Source organism: Rhinatrema bivittatum, chromosome 8 (assembly GCF_901001135.1).
Source record: "Rhinatrema bivittatum chromosome 8, aRhiBiv1.1, whole genome shotgun sequence".
NCBI lineage: Eukaryota > Metazoa > Chordata > Amphibia > Gymnophiona > Rhinatrematidae > Rhinatrema > Rhinatrema bivittatum.
In genome coordinates, this window is record NC_042622.1 from 40,930,186 (window position 1) to 40,956,443 (window position 26,258).

Genomic DNA, 26,258 nt, shown 5'->3' on the forward strand with positions numbered 1-26,258 from the left:
TTTGTACTTCATGGATACCATTTTTATTGAGGTCATTGGTCCCCAGATGGATAATAACACTGATATCAAAGTTCCTACTTTCATCTTCAATGACTTGGACTATCTGGTTTGCATTTTTACTTGCTGAGGATCCTGTAAAGCATTTAACTATTGTCACAAACAAAAAGTGCTCCCAAATTGGCTCCTCTGATGATTATCTCCCAGCAGAAGCAGCTTTCTTTTATGACATTTGATTCTGTTGAACGGTTTTTGGGTGCATTGGGTGACATCACTTCAAAATCTATTGCTGAGGTTTTTGCATTCTCCAGTGCAGAAAATGTATTATGTAGGGGTAACTTTGGAGAGTGTGTGTCTCTGCATCACAGGCCTTATTATGCCAGAGCCCACTGTTATCCACTTGCACCTGGGTTTTTGAATTCTGGAAGTCCAATATATCTGTGGGTATGGGGGTTGCTGCACATGATGCTGTAAAGTTGGGGAAAGTGGGTGTCTGTCACATGTCTTGTTCTACTAGAGCCCACGGTAAACCATTTTTTCCTGGGATTCTGTAACCTCTGTGAGGGATGGGAGAGAGATACTGGATTGTTCAAGGAAGAGGAGGTTAAACGAAACCTGGACAAGTCCTCCTTTAGATGAAGCAGCTCCATTTTAATTGCATACAGCTGAAGGTAAAAGGGACAACATTTGATTCTACAGTTGTTGCATTGAATGAAAAACATTGTTAAATTATCACAGATTCCCTAGAATAATATAGATAAGGAAAGGTACAATTTAGGGACTAGCAAAAATTTTTAGTAGGTATTTGAAGTAAAAACTAAAAGTATTAATGTTATCCAATAAAGATTAATAGGTAGAATAAGAGAACCAGTTATTACAATCCATATGACTGTTATGTTTATTATCTTGTCTGAAAGAAATTACTATGTAATGTTAGATGAAGTAATTGAAGCTAATTATCTGGGAGTCTAGGGAAGACTATATAAGAAAGTAAACCCAGGAGTGGGTGGGTAGACTGGGAGGGAATTAACAGTTGAGATTACTAAACAGTTAGATTAATGTATATTTTTAAGCTTAGCTGTCACAGAACTCAGGTAACCTGGTCAATCTCCCAGCAAGGTCAGCATGTACTAGAAATTCTGCTTCTAACTGGAAACCTCCAGTTTAAATTTCCAGCAGCACCCAAGAGGAACAAGTAGAGGAAAAGAGTGTTTTGTTTTGTTTTTTTGTTTGTTTGTTTTTAAACTTAATTCAAACAACCACACATATAGATTTCAACAGAGCAGAAAACACAATTTCTATTGAAAGAAACACCAACCCAACCCACTCAAATTAACAGTAAGAAAAGCATCAGAGATGAGGAGGCGGTGGCCATCTTGTCGCCACTTGGTAGGAGGCAGATGGAGTTTGGTGAGAACAGGAACTGGTCTTATAGTTAGTGCAGGGCACTCTTGAGGACGGGGAGAGCGAGGAAGAGCCGGCTGAGGAGTTTGCATAAAGCTTATTTAGCCAGACAAGATGCCAGTGATGCAAAACAGTTTTTCTACTGGGTTTTGTCCTACTCCTGCATAGGGCTTATTAGCCAGGCAGGGGACAGAAGTGATGCACCCTCACTTGATACAGTCTGCGTGGCCCACTAAGGTGTACAGGCAGGAGCCTCTCAATTGACGAGAAGCCCATCTCTGTGTATTGGGAGGAGCTTCAAGAGGGTGCTGGTGACCAGGGGGAGGTCCCCAGGGATCACCTGTTAGATGAGGTGCCGGAGGTGCATTAGTTCCTGTTGAATCCAGAGGAGGTTCCAGTGGTGAAAAGTCTGCCACCTGTTCCAGAGGAGGAGTTGCGTCCCCTCATCCCTCAGTTCTTGATGAGCCGGTTTCTGCAGGGTGCAGAAGGCTCAGGAAAAGGATTCTCCCCCCAATGGCCAGTTCCAGGCAGGCAGTCCATTTGGAAACCGGAGTAGCCTGTGTGGCACGTGCAGTGTAGGATTTGGTCCACATGTCCATTAGAAGCATGGTCTCAGCACTTGCAGCTGACTCCTATGATTGCAAAAATGATCAGTGGATATGTGGTCTAAGATGCAGCTTTGTAATCTCCCTTTTTTTAAGGGGCAGTGGTGATTTGGAGAAGATATGGCCAAACTGATGAAACATTTGGGGGGAGTCAAAAGGGACTGAGTTGCCGGAGGATAAGAAGGGTAGCAAGAAAATATGCTCATCCTGTCCCCATTTTCAGGATATGAAAAGGTTTCACTCCAGCAAGAGTTCTTCAGCCTTGGGGCAGAATCGATCGTCAGGAAGGCAGCAGTCTTTTCAGGGTGTTCGCAGTCCTCCCGGGGGGGGGGGGGGTTTCTTTCCCGTCAAGGGACCGGAGGAGGCAAGCCCTCTTAATGAAGCCAGAATGGGCCACTCTGCTGTTGAAGCTGTGTGATCATCATTAACCCACTGGTACAGGAAGTGGATCACAGTCACGTTGGACTAGTGGGTCTTGGAGAGACAGTTGCAATTGAAGGTGGTGAGAGACAGTTGCGCTTGAGAAGTTTCTCGCCCAATCAGAGAAGCTGTCATGGAGTTTCATTGCACATCCCGAGGCATGCGAGAGGTGGTTTGGGATGTGCTGCAGCGGTTGCAGAGGCTAGATGCAATTATTTTTTTAGACTGTCAACTGAATCCAGACAGGGGAGGTATTTTGTGATTTATTTTGTAGTTCCCAAGAAGGAGGGCACTTTTACAACCATTTAGGGTTCTTCAGAAGGTCTATGTTACGGTTTGGGGCTGTAGCCTGGTGTGGTGAGCACCACCTGCAGGAGTGACACAGGACAGGAGGATGGGAGTAATAGCAAATGATCTAGTGAGGCTGGGTAGAGTCTCGGGTGCTGGCTGAGAAGAGTCTCGGGTGCTGGCTGAGAAGAGTCTCTGGAGCTGAGAGTGTGGGGGTAAGGGTGAACTTCAGGAGACACTGGAACAGCATGTGGGTTTGCGTGAATGTAGGTAAGCGTGGTCTGTTATACTGGAATTGAGTGCAGGTAGGTGGAATCAGGATAGTGTGCAGGTACGCGTGAGCTGGATGAGGGGAACCAGGGCAAGTAAAACAGACAATGACAGGACTAGACAAACCAGGACAAGGACTACACTGAACATGAAACCACAAAATGCCCGAAGGCAGCAAGGCAAGGAAGCAGGAGAGTAATAGGGCAGCAACAGAAAGGGATTCAGGGACAGAGGGGACAAGAAGGCAGGCAAGGCTGAATGCCTGCAGAGCAAGATCAGCAGAGACCCAAAGGCCACAGAGCAAGGCAGGGAAGCCAGAAGGCGCACAGGGCAAGAAACAGAAGGCTAAAGCAGGGAGCCCAAAGGAACTCGATGCCGAAGCACCAAGGCATGGACTAGGCAGGGTTAAATAGGGAGTTCTGGACATGGAGCAGATAGGCAAGGAAGACTGGGCCAGCCAGGGGAGCGTGCTCATGGGGGGCCTTTGGCGGTGAGGAGGCTGCACAGCAGCCATAGTCATAAGTCTATATGGCGCTGCGAGTTCTGCGTTTTGCAGACCGTGTTATTAGCAGTTAGCAGAGGAGAATGTTCCTGCCAGATTGGATCTGGTGGAAGTGTATCCACATTCCCTTTCACATAAAGCATCAGAAATTTCTGAGGTTTATGGTATTAGGGCAGCATTTCCAGTTTCAGGCATTCCATTTTAGTCTACCATCAACACTACGGACTTTCACGAAGGTGATGGTAGTGGTGGTGGAGGCGGACATGAGAAAAGAGGGGATTCTAGTTTATCCTTATCTGGATGACTGGTTCATCAGAGCGTAGTCGGAGGAAAAATGTGGTCAGGTGATTTGCCAGGGCATGGAGAGGTGGCGATCCCTGGTTTGGGGGATAAGCCTGGTAAAGTGTCATCTGGTGCTAGCGTTTAATGACCGTTTTTGGCAGGGTGTTTTCTTTCTTCAGAGTAGCAAAGTTGCAGGCACCAGTGACTCATTTGTTGCACCTCTGTACTCAGTGTCTGTGATTCTTTGCAAGTCCTGGGCTCTATGGCTCCCATGCTAGTTTTGGTACCATGGGCATTTGATCATGTGTGCCCCCTCCAGAGGGTGTGTGTTTGGCCCATTGGAATCCATTGTTGGAGGAGTTCTTCTGCTGTAGCCATTGCAGGGGGACTTCAGATCCAGGCTCTTGTGGTGGCTTTCATGCCACAATTTGGAAAAAGGGGGGGGGGGGGGGGAATCTGAAGCCTCCGGACTGGGTGGCGTTGACCTCAGATACCAGCCTTAGCGCCCCCCCCCTCCCCCCCCCAATCTCTATCTGTTTCCTGGCTCAAGGTTTTTGGTCGCAAATGGAAGTGTCCTGGTCTTTCAATTGTTTGGGAACGCAAACAGTTCACAGGGCATTGTCATTCCTTCCACAGGTCCGAAGAGGGATGGTGAGATCATCTTAGACAGTACAACAAAGGTGGCGTGTATCATTCATCCAGGAGGGATAAAGATTAATGGGATGGCTCTGGAGGCCCAGAAGCTATTTGTTTGGGAAGAACAGCATCTGCAGCACTGCATGTTTCTAGAGTGGATAATGTGTATGCAGATTATCTCAGCAAGCAAAACCAGGGAGATAGGAGTTGTCCTCAGAGGCCTGGATCCTCATTTGTACCAGGTGAGGGAGCTCCAGCTGGCTCTGATGGAGATGATGAGGTCATGTGCAGCTATATCAAGGTGACTCGATTTTTCAGTCACAGATGGGAGGTAAAGACAGAGTGTATAGATGCTTGATTTGTTTCTTAGAAATTGGGGATTCTGCTGTACATGTTTCCTCCATGATCTCTCGTAGGCCGTGTATGGCGCCGCATAGTGCGATGCCCAGGAGCAGTGGTTCTGGTGGCTCAGGAGTGACCGTGGCATCTGTGATTTGCGGTTTTGGTGCGTCTTTCAATAGGTGGGCCTCTCAGGTTGGTTCAGCAGCAGAGCTTACCTAGACAAGGACCCATCCGGATCAGGCAGGTCATTTTTATCTTGCAACTTAGCTTTGGAGAGACAGCGTTTATGACTGAAAGGATGCTTGTAGCCGGTTAATTGGCATCTTGCTTCAGGCTAGGAGGCTTTCTGCGTCTATGGCTTATGTTAGAGTGTGGAGGATATTTTGAATCCTGATGGTTGGAGGAAAGTCTGGAGTTGTTGTGGAGAGAGCGCTCGGATCTTGCCCTTTTGTTGCAGTCTTAGGATGTCAAACAGGCAAGTTGCAGGGGAGGTCATTGGCCTCTCTTCCGAATGTCATTCGTTTTCTGAAGGGGTCAAGCGCTTGCATCCTTGGATTTGTAAGTTTTATGTTTGAAGTGGACCTTGGTTCTGTGGGTGCTGTGTGGACCTCCATTTGAGCCTTTGCGGAGTGCGTCGCTGAGGGATCTCTTTTTGAATGCAGTTTTTCTGGTGGATTTCAGAGATCCAGGTTTGGTCCTGTAGAGCTCCTTTCTGGCGGATGTGAATGACTGTAAGACCCTGTGTACAGGTCACTCAGTTTTACCGAAGGTTGTCTCCTCCTTCCATGTTAACTTGACGGTGGAGCTTCCAGAGTTCTATATTAATCAGTGGGTGCATCGCTTGCAAGGGAACGTGACTTATTTGAATTTTTGGATTCTGTTGCGGTATCTTACGATCACTAACAGTTTTGGTTGGGCGATTCATCTTTGTTTGCACAGTGGAGCAAGGAAGGGATGTAAGGCGACTAAAGCCATGTTTTCTCTTTGGTTTAAGGGGACTATTTTTTTTCAGCCTATCTGTGAAAACTGAATGGCCCTAGAGGGGTTTCAAGCACATTCTTCTAGGGTGTATCAGTTGGTATCTCCTCAAGATACATAGAGCTGCGACATGGCCTTCACTTCCCACTTTCACCAGACATTATCGAGCGAATGTTCGGGCACCGGAAGATCCAATTTTTGGTGAGAGTGAATTGCTAGCGGGTCTTTTGGGTTCCTGCCCAGTGTATGGGGAGCTTGGGTACATTCCACTTTTCTGGATTGATCTGGGTATGAACAAGAGAGGAAAATTTGGTTCCTACCTGCTAATTTTTATTCCTGGAATACCCCAGATCAGTCCAGAGGTCGATCTCCTTGGTTCTGAATGACTATTGTAGCTGTGATTAGGGCCTTCTTCAGAGCTTTAACGTGTAATTATGTTGAACCAATAGAGCTAACCAGTCCTTTTGTACAGTGTTGGTAGTTGAGGGTCCAATTCAGGGGGCTCCAATCCGGGGTTTTCAGTTCACCCTTGAAGGGAGAGTTGGAGTTTTCTTCCTGAATGTTGGCTTGGGTACAGGTCAATACTAAGGGACTGCAGATGGCACACTGTTATGTAGCAGTGTATGAAAAGTTTTTATTCTCTGCCTCCATCTACTGATAGGGATGCAAAACCCACTTGTCTGGACTGATCTGTGGTATTCCAGAATCAAAAATTAGCTGGTAAGAACAGGTTTTATTTTTGTATGTCCCTAGGTTTTGCTCTGTTCAGTGGTGTAGGTTCAAATTCCAAGACCTTAAGCAAACATTTCAGAGATGCCCCCTGACCCATGGCAAAGTGGAGGAGGTCTCCCTCTGAAGTAATGGGAGTAGGAGGGATCCTTCGAAGATCTGACTCTTCTCAGTAATCAGAAGTGGTCTGCACGTCCCTGTGCATTTAAGAATGGGAACATCCACCCACCTCCCCCACAAGGCACAAGGATTCTTGGGCTGCTGCGAGGATGGTAGCATGTACTTTGTGTGCCACCGCCTGACAATTCCTGTGCTCCTGCATTTCCCCTCCTCTACCCCCCCCCCCCCTCTCCCAATGGCCCCTTCCATGATTCTCGCTCACCTCTTGCCTCCCTTCATTTGCCTGGTCCAGGGCACAGTGATGGCTGATATCTTAAGGCAGTGGCAATAAGAAGGAAAATCAGCAAAAGGCCTGTAAACCAGTTTGCTCACAGGCCCTTCTGCATCCCTGCCCTTTTGTAAGGATTTCCTTGGTAAACAGCCCATATGGGAGAAGGAAGTGAGGCCAGCACAGGATCTGCAAGTATGGTCCCATGTGGACTTTTTTTTTTTCTTCCTGTTGCTTCTGCTGCTTTGGCCCTGATCAACTGTTATGAGGTAGTGGGCTGCTTGGGCAGAATTAACACTACTGGCTCTGTTGTATAATCTATGGTATTGTTGCCTCCCATTAATGTTTCTTTTCTTTTTCTCCCCTCTCTCCTGCTTATTCTTTATGCCTGATGTCCTTGAAAAGGGTGTAAGTATGATTTCTAGTGACTTGTAGCGGTAAAGAATATGGGGGATATGCACACAGAGGCCCAGGGAGTAGGGCCAAGGATTGATATGGTGGACTGGTGTGCTAGTAAAGGAGCCCAATAGGTGGTAAGGGGGGGGGGGGGGCACACAGTGTGCTAGCATTTTCAGATCTGACCTTGTTTTTTCTCTACCTTTTCTGCAGGGTTACACACCTCTGCATATTGCTGCCCTACATGGTCACAGGCAGATCATGGAGCTGCTGATCTTAGATTATGGTAAGGGATATGTCCATCTGCATTCTGAACACACATATCATAAGCTTCTGCTTATGCACTCTGATAAATATGGAAGATAGAAATGGAAGGAGACATTGAAGTGAAAAACTTATGGGTGGGAAGGTAAACAGAGAGGATGGGAACAAAAGTTTGGAGTAAAAGATGGTGGAGGTTTTTTTTTTTTTTTTTTTTTGTGATGGCGTGTAAGAGGCTTGTGTAAGAAATTTGTGACCAGGAGATTGTCTGTGCTTTATTAATTTGAAATATAGTGTCTGCTGATGGGAGCAGAACATGATGTAGTGATGGGGGATGTTTGATTTTAAGTATGGTGTCAGCCCTTAACAGCAAAGAGAGGTGTAGAAGACCACACATAGACTAATGTATGTGATTTCCGGCAGGTGCCAAGCAGACCGTGCGCGATTACAGCGGCCGACTCCCAGCACAGTATCTGAAACTGGAGGGTCACAGCAATGGAGCAACTGGAAGCCCCCGTAAGAGATCAGTATTAGAGGTCACATGTGCCGAGAGCGGGGCTGGCAGGGTGATGCAGAAGGGTGATTGCAGATGGGATGGATTTTTAGCACAGCCCAGCATGGCTCCTGTCTGCACAAGGCCAGCGCTGCTACTGTCCTGATCTGATCCGTAATATTGCTTGCTTATATAGTTGATCACAGTATTTCTCTATGTGATATGCAGGAGCTGAGACAGGATACACTCTCAACTGCAAAATATGCTACTGCAGGAGTTGAGATAAAAAAAAACTGCATGTAATTGTCATCCTGTGTTCAATTACTGTGCTGCATGACAGATGTAAACTCACTGCTTTCTCATTTCTCAGCATGATGTAAAGTCACTCTTGCTAGCATTTTCTGTCAGAGTAGCTTTACAGCTAAAGCTTGTGTGTGTATCATGTGCTTGTAAACAGACTAGGCTGGAGGGTGACCCAGGGGCTTAAAGGTAGTACTGCACCCCGACATGCAGGAGATGTAGGTTTAACTTAGGGTCCAGTTAAAGATTGGCAAAGTGTCCTGGATCTGGTTTCCAGCTCAGGACTTCCACTCTCCAGGTCGGGGTTGGTAATGCTGCAGAAGCAATATTCACAGCCTCTGATAGGGGGAGTGGGGGTGAGAGAGTGATAGTCATGGTACACTGGTGACAACCTATTGGTCAGATTTAGAGCCCAGAGTGAGTCCTGATGCATGGCCTTTGCCCACAGACTGTCGCTCTAGAGTAACGTAAGTTGAGAGAGGATATAAAACAATTCCCAGGTAGTTGTGAATCAAATTTCATGGAGCCGAATCCTAGCTCTAGTTATGATTTGAGTTGGAAGCCTAAAGGAGCAGGAGGAAACTGCCTGGTCTCAGATTTAAAAAAAAAAAAAAAAAAAAGGTGGGGGGAGGGTTGGAAAGCCTTAGTTCCTGTTCATACCCAGATGAGTCCAGATTCCTGGGTTTTGCCCATCTGCCAGCAGATGGAGTCAGAGAAAAAAAGTTTATTGATGCAGCCATATAACCTAGTGTGCCACCTGCAATCCCTCAGTATTTCTCAGCGATGGTAGAGGTGTAAAACCTGCAGTCTGGAGTGAAAAAAGGGAGTCTCTCCAGCTTTCCTCCCAGGAAGTTGCTAGGTCCTGGTGAGGCCATCCCATCTGGTTTGAGATGGATGAGCAGGAGGTTGATGACCCTTGAGATTGGCTCTGTCCTCCACTCCATAGGTATTGATAGCTGGTGGTCCCGTTCCCTCTTCCCCCAGGAGAGCCTGTTGAGTCCTGCTTCAGTTCTGCATGGTCGACACAATCGCTTCAGGGAAGTACCTTGTTTGTCTTCTTTTGCTTCTTGTACTGGTCATTAGTGTATGTTTGGGTTTTTGTTTTGTTTTGTTTTTTACAAAAGGGAGCTGCAGCATTCAGATTGGGAGAACGGGCACTTGCTAGTGTCTGGAGATCCCAATGGGTAGGTGCTCACCACAACATGTGGCTTCTGCTGACACAATTCTGGCTTCATCAGGTAAAAGATGGAGCATGGTAACAGCTGTCGGAGCAACAGGAGCTGTGGGTAGTCACGTGTGCACCTTTCTCATGCCAGCTTATGCTCCTGCTGCGTCTCCGGAGGGGAAGGCAGTTCAGTGGAGAAGGATCCTGCTGCACCATTCAAATGAGCACCAAGAGATTCGGGGTTGGCCACTGTTGTTGACTTTCCCATCAATTCGGGAATGGCGGCTATCTTGGCTTCAGCTGCAGCAGAGACCTCTAGGGAGGCGGGGATTCCCCACCTCCAGTATTTTCGTCCATATGGGGCCCAGAGGAAGGGCAGGGGGGAGCCTCTGATGTGGAGGACTGCTGGGGAAAGATTCTGAGAATTCCTCTGCCTTTTCTTCGGAATTTGTGCTGCTCCTCACAGGGCATATCTGCCTAGGAAAGTAATGGATAAGAGGCCTCTTGTCCCAGGTTCAACCTACCAGTGAAGCATGGCCTGTGAAGAGATCCAAGGTATCTGGGAAGAAGGGGTCAGTGAGTGTCCGGAGGATCCTAGTGCTGTCAGCTTGTCCTGGTAGCCCCAGGGATGACTCTTGAGGAATCAGAAGGTTCCGATGTGTCACCAGATGCCTCTCCTAGAACAGGATCTGTTCAGGACTTAATCAGAGCTAGATGACGGTCCAGAGGAAGTGCCAATAGCCGAAGGGACGACCTTATGGTGGTGAATGTCTTCCACAAGAAAGAACTGTGGCCCTTTATTCTACATGTTCTTCAGAAGCTAGGCATCAAGGTTCCACAAGAAGAGTCTGACCATGGATGGATTGAGGGGTCTGGTGAAAGATTTTCCTTTCCACAAGTTGATGAGGAAATTCATGGTCAGGGAGTGGGACACCCTGAAACTGGTCTGAAGGTTGGTAGAGCAATGGCTAAGTTATACCCGTTGCTCGAGGAGACACTTGAGCTTTTGACACATCCAAAGGTGGATGCTGCTGTGTCGGTGGTGGCTAAGACCACCACCATTCTGGTGGCTGGATCAGTCGCGCTAAAAGAGGTTCAGGCTGGAAGTTGAAAGTTCATTTCAAGAGACTTTTTGAGGTGTCTGAGTTGGGCATATAGGCTGGGACTTACAGTAGTTTTATGCAAAGGTCATACTTGTGCTAGGTTGAGCATTTGCAGGTGAAGAAGCCTACGTCAGCATCTGCAGCAAAGCAGGCAGAGCATCTGGAGGCAGCAGTAGCATATTTTGCAGATGCCTTATATGACCTGAAGAGAGTTTTCAAGGATTATGATGTCGGTGGTGTCGGCCAGGAGACTGTTTTGGTTGAGGAACTGGTCAGTGGATGTGTGGTCTAAGTTGCAGTTAGGGGCTCTGCCGTTCAAGGGCAAGATCCTGTTCGGGGAGGATTTTGAACAACTGATGAAGCATCTCAGAGTCCAAAGGGCATAAATTGCCAGAGGACAGACAAAAGGGTAGAAAGAGGTCATTTCCGACCCATTTCTGATTTTGGCAGAATAGAGCCCCTTCGGGGACTCAGAAACTGGGCTTAAGCAGATCAGTGTCTTGGGGGCAGTCATTTCATGAGGAGCAGAAGCCAACCTGGTACAACCCTAGTCAGGGAATCAGGAGAGGGGAGGGGCCAAGTCATCACAATGAAGCAAGGCTGGTCGGCTCTTCTATTCTGGCCATCAACCAAGATTACAACGGACCACTGGGTACTAAGTGTGCTAAGAGATGGCTACACATTAGAATTTGCTCAACTGCTACAAGAAGCCTACATTTCTCCCCTTGCACCCCACATTCCAAGAAAGTGGCAGTTTGGGGTATCATGGACAACTTGCAGCACTTGGGTAGCTATGGTTTCCGTTCCTCCAGGGGAACAGGGAACAGCAAGGTATTCCATTTATTTTGTGGTACCTAAAGTGGAGGGAACCTTCAGACCAATTTTGGATTTAAAAAAGGTAAATGTGGCCCTCAAGATACCCCGGTTTCATATGGAGACTCTGCACTCTGTCATAGCAGGCATTCCTAGACCCGACAGAAGTGTATTTGCATATAGAAATCAGACCAGAACACTAGAAGTTCCTACAATCCATGATTCTGGGGAAGCATTTTCAGTTTTGCGCCCTTCCTTTCAGGTTGGTGATAGCTCCGTGTACTTTCACCAAGGTAATGGTGGTGGTGGTGGTGGTGGCTGCAGCGCTCAAAAGGGAAGAGATACTGGTGTGTATCTATTCCTGGATGACTTGCTCATTTGGGCAAAGTCGGCAGGTCTGTCAGCAGTTGGTATAACAGGTTCTGGAGAAGTTAAGATCCCTAGGCTGGTAGTAAATCTAGCAAAGAGCTGTCTCAAACCCTAGAATACCTAGGGGCTTGCTTCAACACCCGTTTGGGGAAGGTGTTTCTCATGACAGAGTGAATGCTGAAACTGCAGGCTCACGTTTGTTGCCTTTTGTGGCTTTCGGTGCCCAAGGTCTGGGACTATTTACAGGTCCTGGGCTCTATGTCATTGAAACTGGAACTGGTTCCTTGGGCATTTGCTCATATGTAGCCTTTACAGAAGACTCTCCTCTCCCATTGGAAGCCATTATCGGAGGAGTTTCATCTACTGCTTCCACTCAATGGGGATGTCGGGCCAGTCTGAGTTGAGGAGTGGAATTGGAAGTCCTGAACTGGGTGGTGATAACCCCTGAAGATGGCTCCTCCAGTTGGGGAGTGTTGTGCCAAGGTCAGTCAGCACAAGGCCAGTGGTTAAAGGAGGAAGCATCGTGGTCTATTAGTCAGACACGGGAGGAACGTTTCGCATTGCTTGCCTTTCTGCCATGGTTACACAGTCGGCCAGTACAGTGTCTGTCGGACAATGGGTTGCCTTGCCTCCTCCTCGCCACCTCCTCAACCGGACTGCCGACGCCGAAAGCGACGTCCACCCGACATCATCGCCGCAACCGGCGCGACCAGCCTACAAAAAGCAGGTCCCAGGCGCCCCTACGCCCTTTCCACTCGCCTACCTTGCCCTGCGCTGCCGGCGCTGACCTGCCGGGGTCCCGGGCCTACACGCAGCCGCCTCGCCTCGCCTTCTCCTCAGCCAGACTGCCGACGCCGAAAGCAACGCCCACCCAACGTCATCGCCGCGACCGGAGCGACCAGCCCTACAAAAGGCAGGTCCCAGGCGCCCCGCACTTGGCGTCAAGCGCTGAAGGAGCACGACAAAGGGGCCTGCCTCTTTGTGCGCTCCTTCGTGCCGCCCCTAATTGCCTGCCCCTAATTGCCTGCCCTCACACTTCACCTGCCCCCACGAACCCCCTCCTTCATAACTCCACACCCCCCCACATTTCAACCCTCCCTTCCACTCAGCCCCTACCCTACTCCCTACAATCCAACTTACTCCCCTTGTTCTCCTAATTAGTTGTTGGCAACTTCCATTACCCTCCTACCACAAACATGCTGTCTCATCCAATACCTACACTTAAACATTACATTCCCAGTCCCGCTCCCCCTCAACCACGACAACACTACGCTCTCCATAGAAACTTACTCCCCATTATGCTTTCCCCTCCCATACAGCTAATCGGCCTTACCACCTTCACCCTTTTTCTCTGTAATGCACAATCAATTGTAAAAAAAAAAAACACCCATACTCAATGACATCCTCCTCGATGACTGCCCAGACATCTTCGCCATAACTGGACATGGTTAAAAGACATTGACGCAGTACTACTAAACCAACTCATATGACATTTTTTCCATACCAAGAATCAAGAAAAGAGGAGGAGGACTCCTGGCCGCAAAAAAGCATCTTCGGTTAACTCCACAACCGTTTCCCCCCCCCCAGCACAAACTGGAAATTTGTCTCTTCAAATCCCCCTTCCTCCAAATCTGCTTAGTATACTCCCTACCTGGGCTACTAAACAATAACCCATCACCTTTTATTGAATTGGTCACAAAGAACATCAACACGTATTATCCGACCATTATACTCGGAGACTTTAATCTCCATGTTGACACAGTACCGTTGACACCCGCCTGCGACACCCTCCTTGCATCACTTAATGCACTAAGATTCAGACAAATCATAACCGAACCCACATACAAGGCTGGCCACTCATTAAATCTCATCTTTACTAACTCAGGGATCCAACCTAACTCCCCCCCCAAATGCACTCCCATCCCTTGGTCTGACCATTTTCTCATTGAAGCAACTTGCGCCATTAAAAACATCCACACACCAGCAAGCCCTAAGAAGTCCTTTCAATTTAGGAAACCCTGCAAAAAAGACGACCTAATCACAGCCCTCACAAACGAACTTGACAAACTAGACCTGACTGACCCTGATTCCTCCCTCGCATCATGGAACCACCTCACTCTCTCTGTTGCCAATAATGTTTGCCCTATGCTATCCAGAGAAATTGACCCTATAAATAACACAAAGAAACCATGGTACACCCCAGAACTCAAAACCATGAAACACAATTTAAGAAAACAGGAGAAAACTTGGCGCAAACAACCATCTTCTTTCCAACAGGCAAAATTCAAATCCCTCCGCCACACCTACAGACAAGCCATAATCAAAACCAAAAGAGACTACTTTGCCAAAAGAATACACCAATTCCAATTCAATGCCCGTGCACTGTAGAAATACATTGCTTCCCTTACCAAAACATCACCTTCTACCACACCACACACGGATGACAAGAACAAATGTGATGACCTAGCAAGATTCTTCCATGACAAAATTGCCAACATTGTCACGATTCGCAAAAACCAATGTGCCCACAAAAATGCAAGCAACTAACCCAGTGGTCTCACTCAACAACTTTGAGACCACCGCTGCTTCCGAAATAGAATCCATCATCAAGAACATGAGGCCTTCATCCCACCCCTCAGATACCATTCCCACCAAAGCCCTCCTGACCATCCCTAATATTTCCCTCCCCATTTCCAACATAATCAACAGCTCCATTTCTACCGGCACATTTCCAAACCCACTTAAGCAAGCTATAGTAAAGCCCATCCTAAAAAAAAACCCCTCCCTCGACCCTGCTGACTCTATCGCCCCATCTGAAACTTACCTTTCTTAGCAAAAATATTAGAAAAAAGTTAACCGACAATTAACAGATTACCTAGAAGAACATCACATCCTCCTACCATCACAATTCGGATTCCGTAAATATCACAGCACAGAAACCCTCCTTCTCTCACTAAATGACTTCATCCTAAGAACATAAGAAAATGCCATACTGGGTCAGACCAAGGGTCCATCAAGCCCAGCATCCTGCTTCCAACAGTGGCCAATCCAGGCCACAAGAACCTGGCAAGTACCCAAAAACTAAGTCTATTCCATGTTACCATTGCTAATGGCAGTGACTATTCTCTAGGTGAACTTAATAGCAGGTAATGGACTTCTCCTCCAAGAACTTATCCAATCCTTTTTTAAACACAGCTATACTAACTGCACTAACCACATCCTCTGGCAACAAATTCCAGAGTTTGTGCATTGAGTAAAAAAGAACTTTCTCTGATTAGTTTTAAATGTGCCCCATGCTAACTTCATGGAGTGCCCCCTAGTCTTTCTACTATCCGAAAGAGTAAATAACCGATTCACATCTACCCGTTCTAGACCTCTCATGATTTTAAACACCTCTATCATATCCCCCCTCAGTCGTCTCTTCTCCAAGCTGAAAAGTCCTAACCTCTTTAGTCTTTCCTCATAGGGGAATTGTTCCATTCCCCTTATCATTTTGGTAGCCCTTCTCTGTACCTTCTCCATCGCAATTATATCTTTTTTGAGATGCGGCGACCAGAATTGTACACAATATTCAAGGTGCGGTCTCACCATGGAGCGATACAGAGGCATTTTGACATTTTCCGTTTTATTCACCATTCCCTTTCTAATAATTCCCAACATTCTGTTTGCTTTTTTGACTGCCGCAGCACACTGAACCGACGATTTCAATGTGTTATCCACTATGACACCTAGATCTCTTTCTTGGGTTGTAGCACCTAATATGGAACCCAACATTGTGTAATTATAGCATGGGTTATTTTTCCCTATATGCATCACCTTGCACTTATCCACATTAAATTTCATCTGCCATTTGGATGCCCAATTTTCCAGTCTCACAAGGTCTTCCTGCAATTTATCACAATCTGCTTGTGATTTAACTACGCTGAACAATTTTGTGTCATCTGCAAATTTGATTATCTCACTAGTCGTATTTCTTTCCAGATCATTTATAAATATATTGAAAAGTAAGGGTCCCAATACAGATCCCTGAGGCACTCCACTGTCCAATCCCTTCCACTGAGAAAATTGTCCATTTAATCCTACTCTCTGTTTCCTGTCTTTTAGCCAGTTTGCAATCCATGAAAGGACATCGCCACCTATCCCATGACTTTTTACTTTTCCTAGAAGCCTCTCATGAGGAACTTTGTCAAATGCCTTCTGAAAATCCAAGTATACTACATCTACCGGTTCACCTTTATCCACATGTTTATTAACTCCTTCAAAAAAGTGAAGCAGATTTGTGAGGCAAGACTTGCCCTGGGTAAAGCCATGCTGACTTTGTTCCATTAAACCATGTCTTTCTATATGTTCTGTGATTTTGATGTTTAGAACACTTTCCACTATTTTTCCTGGCACTGAAGTCAGGCTAACCGGTCTGTAGTTTCCCGGATCTCCCCTGGAGCTCTTTTTAAATATTGGGGTTACATTTGCTATCCTCCAGTCTTCAGGTACAATGGATGATTTTAATGATGTTACAAATTTTTACTAATAGGTCTGAAATTTCATTTTTTAGTTCCTTCAGAACTCTGGGGTGTATACCATCCGGTCCGGGTGATTTACTACTCTTCAGTTTGTCAATCAGGCCTTCCACATCTTCTAGGTTCACCGTGATTTGATTCAGTCCATCTGAATCATTACCCATGAAAAACCTTCTCCATTACGGGTACCTCCCCAACATCCTCTTCAGTAAACACCGAAGCAAAGAAATCATTTAATCTTTCCGCGATGGCCTTATCTTCTCTAAGTGCCCCTTTAACCCCTCGATCATCTAACGGTCCAACTGACTCCCTCACAGGCTTTCTGCTTCGGATATATTTTAAAAAGTTTTAACTGTGAGTTTTTGCCTCTACAGCCAACTTCTTTTCAAATTCTCTCTTAGCCTGTCTTATCAATGTCTTACATTTAACTTGCCAAGGTTTATGCTTTATCCTATTTTCTTCTGTTGGATCCTTTCTTCCAATTTTTGAATGAAGATCTTTTGACTAAAATAGCTTCTTTTACCTCCCCTTTTAACCTTGACAAGATACAATCTTTCATTTTGGCCCTCCTAGATATTTCCTCCGCCTTTGACACAGTCAACCACAGCATTCTAATTGAGCGCCTCAAAGAAGTTGGGATACTGGAGTTCCACTTCGCTGGTTCACTTCTTATCTAAGCAACCAGCAGTACAAAGTGAAAATCGGAAACAAGGAATCCAATCCAATCAATCTATCGCAAGGTGTTCCTCAAGGATCTTCCCTGTCATCCACCCTATTCAACATTAACCTCCTTCCCCTATGCCACCTCCTCTCTGAACTCTGTCTTCCGCATTTTATATATGTGGACGATGTGCAGATCCTCATAACCGTGACCGATACCTTCCCTAACGCTATTAAGACTTGGGAATCTGCCCTCCATACTATTAGCAACCTCCTCTCCAATTTTAGCCTCGCCCTCAACTCCTCTAAAACCAAGCTCTTAGCCATCTTGCCCCAAAACACCAACTCCATCAGCCCCACTATCTTCTCCCCACCCTCCAATTTTACTTTCTCACAACATGTTCGCAACCTGGGCGTCATGCTAGACAACCAAATCAACCTAAAAAAATTTATTAATGCCACCATCAAAGACTGTTTTTTCAAACTTCACACTCAAAAAAAAACAAAAAAAAACTGAAACCTTTACTACACCTCAATGACTTTCGTACAGTCCTGCAATCCACCATACTATCGAAACTGGATTACTGCAATTCATCATGCTAGCCCTCCCCAAAGATACCATACAACCCCTCCAACTGCTCCAAAATGCTGCTGCCCGTATCCTCACCAACACCCACAGAAATTACCACATTACCCCTGTACTCAAGGAGTTACACTGGCTCCCCATCAAATCACGGATCCTTTACAAGACCCTTACACTCATCTATAAATCCCTTCACAATCAAAACATGCTTTGGTTCAATGAATCTCTCCTATTTCACACCTCGGCTAAAACCCATCAGAAACCAATACTTGGCAACCCTATGCACCCCATTACCAAAACTTACCAACCTTACTTCAACCAAAAGCCGTGCACTCTTCATTGCTGGCCCCACAATATGGAATACCATGCAGTTAGTGTAGCCAGGTTCAAAAAAGGTTTGGATAAGTTCTTAGAGGAGAAGTCCATTAACGGCTATTAATCAAATTTACTTAGGGAATAGCCACTGCTATTAATTGCATCAGTAGCATGGGATCTTCTTAGTGTTTGGATAATTGCCAGGTTCTTGTGGCCTGGTTTGGTCTCTGTTGGAAACAGGATGCTAGGCTTGATGGGACCCTTGGTCTAACCCAGCATGGCAATTTCTTATGTTCTTACGCCAGGAGATATGCCCGAAGAAATTTAAGCAAAACCTAAAGACCTGGCTTTTCAAATAGGCCTACACTTGATCCACTCCTCTCCCACTAAATCCTTCAATAACCTCTTTATCCCTTTATTTCACCTACTTCTAGAGATTATTCCATTTGCATATCCTCCTCCCCTGTTCTTGTTCCCATCCTCCTGTTTTATCGCACTTTTCTGTTGTTGTTTTAATGCTATCAATTGATTTCTTCCAATGTTATAGTATAGCATAATCAGTTGTTTACCCCATTGTTCTCCCTGTCATCCCTCCTGCCATTTCTTTACCATAATTAATGAATTAATAAATTCATTAGTTATTAAGCTGTTCCTTACTCGGTTCCGAATTAGATGTAAAGCCTGTTGCTAAATTTACAGTTTTATGTAAACCGATGTGATGACCCCTACTAATGTCTGTATATAAAAATTTTCAAATAAATAAATAAAATGCAGCAACAGTGATTTACAACAACTGGCAGAGAGGAACCAAGAGTTTGAACGGTAGCTCAGGAGGTCCAGGAGTAAATTTGCTGGGCGGAGCAACATTTGTCACTTCTGGCGGCATCTCCCATTGCCAGGGGTAGACAACGTCCAGGCAGATTTTCTCGGTCAAAACCAGCTAGACCCAGGAGAGTGGGAGCTGTCAGAGGAAGCAATGCATCTCATTCAGGTCAGACTGGGAATGCCCCTCATGGACTTAATAGCATCACAACTGAATGCCAAGTGGCTCATTTTTACAGTCTCAGGCGGCAGCATGGAACAGAAGGAATCTATGCTTTGGTTCTACTTTGGCCTCTGTGAATTCTTATTTGTTTCCTCCATGGCTGCTTGTGTGCAAGTTGCTTCAGTAGATAGAGAAACATCCGGGCCAGCTGATCTAGTGGCTCAGGATCTGGTCAACATGGCAGTGGACAGACCATTAAGGTTCTGTCACCTGCCGAGGCTTCTTTGCCAGGGTCCTATATTTTTGCATCAGGTGGCTCACTTCTGTCTCGTGGCTTGGCTTTTGAGAGGAAACGTCTGAGATGGAAGGGTTATTTTGAGTATGTCATCACATTATTGCAGGCCAGAAGACCATCCATATCCTTGGCTTACATGAGGATTTAGAGAGTTTTTGAGTCCTGGTGTATCAGTCAGGGAGTGCAGCCGACTCATGCTTCGGTTTCACATAGTTTGACTTTTCTGCAGAAGGGATTGGTTAAAGGACTAGCCTTTAACTCTCTTTGAATACAGGTGGCAACTTTGGGCTATCTTCAGGATAACATGCAGGGAATCTCCCTGGCCACGCATCTGATGTGATTTGTTTTCTTTGGGGAGCCGAACATTTGCATTGTCCAGTGCAAAGGATATGTCTGTCTTGGAATCTAAATTTTGGTTCGAGGGGCACGTGTGAGGCTCCATCTGAACCTCTGAAGAAAGCAACTATAAAGGATTTAACCTGAAGGTAGATTTTGGAATTTAAGGCATTGTCAACTAGAGATCCCTTTCTTCGAATTTTGGACTCTTGGGTCTCATTGCGCACGGTACTCTTTTCTTCTGAAGGTGGTTTCTGCGCTCTAAGTTAGTCAAACAGTGGAGCTTCCGGCCTTTCTGAATTTGGATTTGTCCATGTTTCACGTGAAAGAACTTTGGGTGTTGGATGTATGACTGGCAATATTGAGATTTACCAATAGTTTCCGGATATCGGATCATCTTTTTGTGCTATGGAGTGGTCCAAGGAAAGGGTGTAAGGTATCCAAACCTATGATTGCACATTGGCTGAAGGAAGCTATTGGCTCGGCTTACATCTGTAAGAGTCGTTCCATACCAGAGGATTCAAGGGCTCACTCTACTTGCTCTCAGGCGACTTGAGCCGCCTGTCAACCAGCATCACTGCAAGAGATGTGTTGGGCGACTACTTGGAATCATTGCACACTTTCACCAGACATTATTGGTTGGATATCTAGGCACTGGATTCAATGGACTTTGAGAGTATTCTATGAGCAGGACTATCACAGTCCCGCCTTGCTTAGGGAAGCTTGGGTACATCCCAGAAGTTTGGACTGATCTGGTATGAACAGGAAAGGAAAATTGGTTCTTACCTGCTAATTTTCGTTCCTGGAATATCAGAGATCAGTCCGGAGTCCCGCCCATTTGGGGGAGTCTGCTTGTGCTGACAGTTTATATATAATGCAGAATTGTTGAGGGTTTCAATGATGTTCTCCATTGTTGTTATTGGAAAGGATTTCCAATTTTGAGACTATCTTCCTCCTCTTGAGTGGGATTGGAGTTTTGTTGGTGTTTTATTTATTTATTTGCATCTTGGCTTAAGTACAGGTCAATACTGAGGGATTGCAGGTGACACACTAGATAATATGGCAGTGTTGGGAAAACTCTTTTTCTATCTCTTATCTGCTGGCACATAGACGGGCGCGCGTGACGTCACAGCGTGCGTCACGCCAGTCTATGTGCTTTCATTGGCTGGAGCGCCCAAATTGACGGGTGCTCCAGCCAATGAAAGCACATAGACGGGCGTGCTTTCATTGGCTGAGCGCCCGTCAATTTGGGCGCACATGGACGGGCGCGCGTGACGTCACAGCGTGCGTCACGCACGCCCGCTATGTGCTTTCATTGGCTGAGCGCCCGTCACTTTGGGCACACATGGACGGGCGCACATGACGTCTCGGCGTGCGTCACGCATGCCCGTCTATGTGCTTTCATTGGCTGGAGCACCCAAATTGACGGGCGCTCAGGCCAATGAAATTACGCTTCGCTCTGCTCGCACCGTGACTGGAGAGGGCACAGAACAGTGGGCTCTCACCTGACTTCACATTTGATGAGGGCCGAGCCAGGAGAACCGGGACCTGCGCGGGGGGGAACGCTGCAAGCCGCTTTCGCCGCCGGCTGCCCCCTCTGGAGGGCGGCAGAGAATGGAAGGGGCTGAAAAGCAACAAAAAGTAAGAAAGCAACAAAAAGTAATGTCGAGTCGCGAGGGGAGGAGGGGATTTTAGGTTTTTAGAGGTTTCCTTTTGGGGGAAAGTTTGCCGCCTACCCTTACCCCTGCCTCTAACGCAGGAGTAAGGGTAGGTGGTAAGTTAACAGGTTAAACGCGCGGCAAAACAGCAGGGTAAAATAGCGATAGTCGGGGCGTGCGTTACTGTATGGGAGGGAATAGCTAATTCGATCGTTTACATCTAATATACATGCCGCGTGCGGAAGGGGTTACCCGGTGATTTAAAGAGGCGGTAAGAATCTGTTAAAGGGGATTGTGTATCGCAGGAAGGGCTAAAGCGGCCAGAAAGCGGGTTAGGAGCGGGTTAGGAGCGGGGTAACCGCGGCTGCACTTTACTGTATTGACCTATATGTTAGGCAGGCCTGTACCTTAATATTGCCTCTCAGTGGCTGCCTCTGCCTCCACCCTTTGCTCATTATTAATTGTAACCCTTTCTCTTGCTTTTGCTTTTTGAACTAGGTTTGGAGCTGCAGATGCTTCTAGGTAACTCATATGCCTCTTCCACACTTTTTTTACTTTTACCATATTTCCTTTCTTGGGAGGTGTCAAAGAGATTTTAAGAGTTTTTAAACTGGCAAAGCATGAACATATAATATTTAGAGGCTTGTTTTAGTGTGCACTCAAAATGATATGAAATATAGAGGATTATAGAGTTGTATGTTCAAAATCGGCCCGACCGCAAGACTTTACACCCCCTTGATAGGGTCTACAGATTCACATGACAGGGTTGATCCAGTCTTGGATTTACCCCATTGCATACAGGAATTTGTTCTGATTTGCATACCTCATTACCTAAAAAAGTAACACTTCAAGTTCCTGCATATATTGTGGGGTAAAGGCTGCACTGGTTCAAATTTGGAGCCACAGTTGGCATCCTTGCCCCTTGAATATTTTTCACATTAGGTTCTGTCAATTATTTAATTGTTTTTTATTCCAGTCATCAGCACACCATATTTCCTGTACATACCTGGATCAGTCCAGACTCCTGGGTTTATTCATCCCTGCCAGCAGATGGAGACAGAGAAAAGCCTCGCTGACACTGCTTGATAAGCCCTAGTGCCACCTGCAGTAGTCCCAGTATTTCTCTGTCTCCTGCAGATGGCTGGTGCATAAACCTGCAGTTCTTCTTTTACCCTTTTTTCTAGCCTTTTATTTTTTCGGGTGAGCCTTCCTCCCAGGGGGCTGGTTCCTTTAGGGAACCATTCTCTGTTCAGTTGAAGTGGACCAGCTGAGGTCCAAATTGTTCCGTGGGGTGTAAATCTAGTGGTCCAGATCCCTCCCCTCACGAGGCCGGTCTTGCGGCTTTCAGCCCTTTTTTCTTCAGGGGTTTCTCTCCTTATTGCTTAGTGGCTGATCTGAGCTGGGCAGCTCCTGTCAGCTCTAGGAGAGGAACTTCCTTGATATTTTTTGTTAAAGTTTAAAAAAAAGAAAAAAGAAGACAGGTGGCTGAGTGGTAAGGCTCTGGGGCGACTCCCCCTCCCATTGTTCGTGCCAGTTCGTTTGATTTTTTTATTTTTTTTTTACCTGTTCTGTTTCCTCGGTATGGTTCACAGCTTGGCTTGCCGCGCGTGTGGAGCAGTCCCGACGCGTCTCGGTCAGGCCAGCGTCTGTTCTAGTTGCGTTTTGGGGGGGAAGGACCCTCCCTCCTCCCGGGAGTCTCTAAACTGTGGTGCTTTACTAAGCGCACGGCTGCCGCGGTCAGACTGATTTTGAATGCCCCTGCAGACTCCGGGTCTGCCGGCTCCCTCGTGGTGGGAGCGGTGGCCATTTTGGCGCCGGATTCGCACAATCTGCCATTTTTGGAGGGGAAGGGGGATCTCCCTCCGTGGCTCTCCCCTGTCCATCCAGGCCCCCTGGAGGGGCAGGGCCTCTCCAGAGGCACTAGTCAGCAGGTCCCTTTGCCTCAGGGGCCTGGGGGGAGACCAGGTCCCAATTTTACCTTCGGGTTCACGCCCCTTCTCCCCCAACTTTATTCTCCTGCTTCACCAGGCTTATCTGGCGCAGCAGGAAGGTTTAGGGTGCCCACAGTTGCCCCTGGCACCTCAGGGTCCGTGCCTGCAGCCTCCGGGGCCTGAGTCAGGGTCCACACGGTTGCGTGACTCGGGGAGTCCTGCTTTTGACCAGTCGAGGGGGGGCGGGGCTTAGAGGTCCCAGTCCCTCCGGCAGGGGCAGCGACAGTGTCGACCGCACAGGATCTGGGATTCCCGGACTTGGATCAGGGAGATGACATGGGGACACCTTCGGTGGCAGAGGGTAATGACCCCAAGATGCTCCGTTTGTTCCGGAGGGAGGAGTTGGACCCTCTGCTTCCTCAAGTTCTTGAGGAGCTTGGTTTGAAAGCTCCTCAGGAGGTTCCGGAGAAGGATGGGGCAGACCCTGTCCTAGATAGCCTTAGGGCTCCTCTTTCCGCCTTTCCGTATCAAAGGTCGGTGCAGCAGTTGGTAGAATGTGAGTGGGATTCCCCAGACTTAGGCTTAAGGGTAAGTAGAGCAATGTCGAAACTCTACCCCTTGCCAGAACAAAGCTTGGAGCTTTTTGCGCTTCCGCAGGTGGATGCGGCATTTTCTGCGGTCACTAAGAAAACTACTATTCCGGTGGCGGGGGTCGTGGCACTTAAGGATGTTCAGGATCGGAAGTTGGAACTTCATCTCAAGAGGATTTTTGAGGGGGCAGCCTTGGTGCTGTGGGCCGCCATTTGCTCCAACTTTATGCAAAGAGCATGTTTGTGCTGGGTTCAGAGTTTTCAGGATGGGCAAACCCTACCCGGATCCGACACGTCTCATGCAGATCACGTGGAGGAGTCGGTCGCATGTGTGGCTGATGCTCTTTATGATTTGGTGCGTTCGCTGTCTCGAGTTATGAGTTCTGCGGTAGTGGCTCGACGTTTGCTGTGGCTCATGCTGTGGCTCAGTCACTGGTCTGTGGATGTGTCTTCTAAGGCCCAGTTAGGTTCCTTGCCCTTCAAGGGTCGTCTTTTTGGGAGCAGCTGGAGCAGCTGATAAAGCAGTTGAGTGAAACAAAGGTACACAAGTTGCTGGAGGGACAAGCTTTTCAGTCCCGGTTGTGTTTTAGGGACGACAGACGATCTCATCCTTCTAGAGGTCCCGTGGGTTCTCAGTCACAGAAACCCTTTCAACCTTGGGGTTTGAATTGGGGTCAGTCCTTTCGCAGCGGCCAAAGACCTTTCAGCGGCCTTGACCCCCACAGCTGGGGGAGCTGCAGGGGTCAAGTCCTCCCAATGAAGCGAGGCTAGTTCACTCCGCCATTCCCTATATAGGGGGCCGTCTGGCAGAGTTTTACGGGGAGAGGACTAAGGTTATGCAGGTTCAGTGGGTCCTCTCGGTGATAAGAGACAGTTATGCGTTAGTTTGCACGTCCCATTCGCGACCTATTCTTAGTCTCCCCTTATGGGTTTTCGGCAAAGCATCGCGCGATTCGGGAGACTTTGCGCAGGTTGCGCGAGCGGGGGGGCAGTGATCCCAGTGCCTCCGCACGAGCGGGGCAGGGGTCATTACTCCATCTACTTTGTGGCACCGAAAAAGGAGGGTACATTTCAACCCATCCTGGACCTCAATTAGGACATCGTGTCCTTAAAGATATCGCGCTTCCAAATGGAGACTTTACGTTCAGTGATTGCGGCGGTACGCTCTCGGGAGTTTTTGGTTTCCCTGGATCTGACGGAGGCGTAACTACATATTCCCATTTGACCAGATCATCAGCGCTTTTTGAGGTTTGCAGTGCTGGGTCAGCATTTCCATATTCAGGCTCTCCCCTTCAGACTAGCCATGGCTCCTCGCGCGTTCACCAAGGTAGTGGTGGTGGTGGTGGTGGTGGCAGCTCTTGGCGCAAGGGGGTGCTGTTGCACCCTTATCTCGACGATTGGCTGATTCGGGAGAAATCGTTGGACGGATGCCATTCTTCGGTTCAGAAAGTTATTCATCTGCTAGAGTCTGTTGGTGGTGAATCGGGCAAAGAGTCATTTGGAGCCGTCCCAGACACTCGACTATCTCGGGGCTCGTTTCGACATGAGGCAAGGCAAAGTGTTTCTCTCAGAGGAGAGAATGGTCAAGCTATAGTCACAAGTTCTCCGCTTATTGGCATTGAGGCTGCCCCGAGCCTGGGATTTTTTGCAGGTTCTGGGATCGATGGCCTCAACGCTAGAATTGGTGCTGTGGGCCTTCGCGCATATGCGCCCACTTCAGAGGGCCCTGTTGGAGAGGTGGAATCCTCTGTCGCAGGCTTTTCATTTACCGGTATTGCTGGATGCGTCAGCACGGAGCAGCCTCTGGTGGTGGCTACAGTCGTCCAATCTGCAGCGTGATGTAAGTCTCGAGGTTCCGGATTGGGTGGTTCTCACTACCGATGCCAGTCTCTCTGGTTAGGGGGCGGTCTGTGAGCAGCAGTTGGCCCAGGGCACTTGGTCGGCGGTAGAAGCTTCGTAGCCTATCAATCGGTTGAAGACCAGGGTGGTGCAGCTGGCACTTCGAGCCTTCCTACCCCTTGTTCAGGGTCGATTGGTCAGGGTTCTGTTGGACAGTGCCACGATGGTAGCTTACATCAATCGTCAGGGCGGCACCAAGAGCCAGGGGGTGGCCCTGGAAGCTCAGGAGCTGTTTCTCTGGGCGGAACTGTACTTGGTTCAGTTAGATGCGTCTCATATCATGGGCTTCGACAATGTCCAGGCCGATTTTCTCAGTCGTCAGAGCTTAGATCCAGGCGAGTGTGAATTGGCGGATTCCACAATGCGGCTCATCCAGAAGAGGTGGGGTTGTCCTTATGTTGATTTGATGGCAACTCGGCTCAATGCGAAAGTTCCTCTGTTTTTTAGCCACAGGAGGGAGTACGGGGCCAAGGGAGATTGACACTCTGGTAGTGCCTTGGCCTCGGGGGATCTTGCTTTATATTTTCCCTCCGTGGCCTCTAGGGGTCAAGGTATTGCCCCACATAGAGAAACACCCCGGGAAGGTGATCCTAGTAGCTCCAGAGTGACCGTGTCGACCGTGGTTCACAGATCTCGTCAATCTAGTGGTGGACGGTCTTCGCCGTCAGGGTCCCGTATTTTCCGACCCGGCAGATCGCTTTTGTCTAGCGGCTTGGCTTTTGAGAGGCGCCGCTTGAGGCGGAGAGGA

General features: G+C 47.6%; 1 protein-coding gene across 5 annotated transcripts in view; it reads left to right on the plus strand.

The window, feature by feature from the left end:
- The window catches only part of LOC115098157 (ankyrin repeat domain-containing protein SOWAHA-like), a 108,464-nt gene that overhangs the window by 77,025 nt on the left and 5,181 nt on the right, over positions 1 to 26,258 (plus strand). For 3 of the 5 annotated variants that reach the window (XM_029614530.1, XM_029614531.1, XM_029614532.1), the window contains 4 exons: positions 2,311 to 2,313; positions 7,451 to 7,523; positions 7,922 to 8,014; positions 21,589 to 21,612. In XM_029614530.1, coding sequence (XP_029470390.1) covers positions 2,311 to 2,313; positions 7,451 to 7,523; positions 7,922 to 8,014; positions 21,589 to 21,612 — 193 coding nt within the window. The remainder of the gene's footprint in view (positions 1 to 2,310; positions 2,314 to 7,450; positions 7,524 to 7,921; positions 8,015 to 21,588; positions 21,613 to 26,258) is intronic. The other 2 variants (XM_029614533.1, XM_029614534.1) reach the window with 2 other exon arrangements.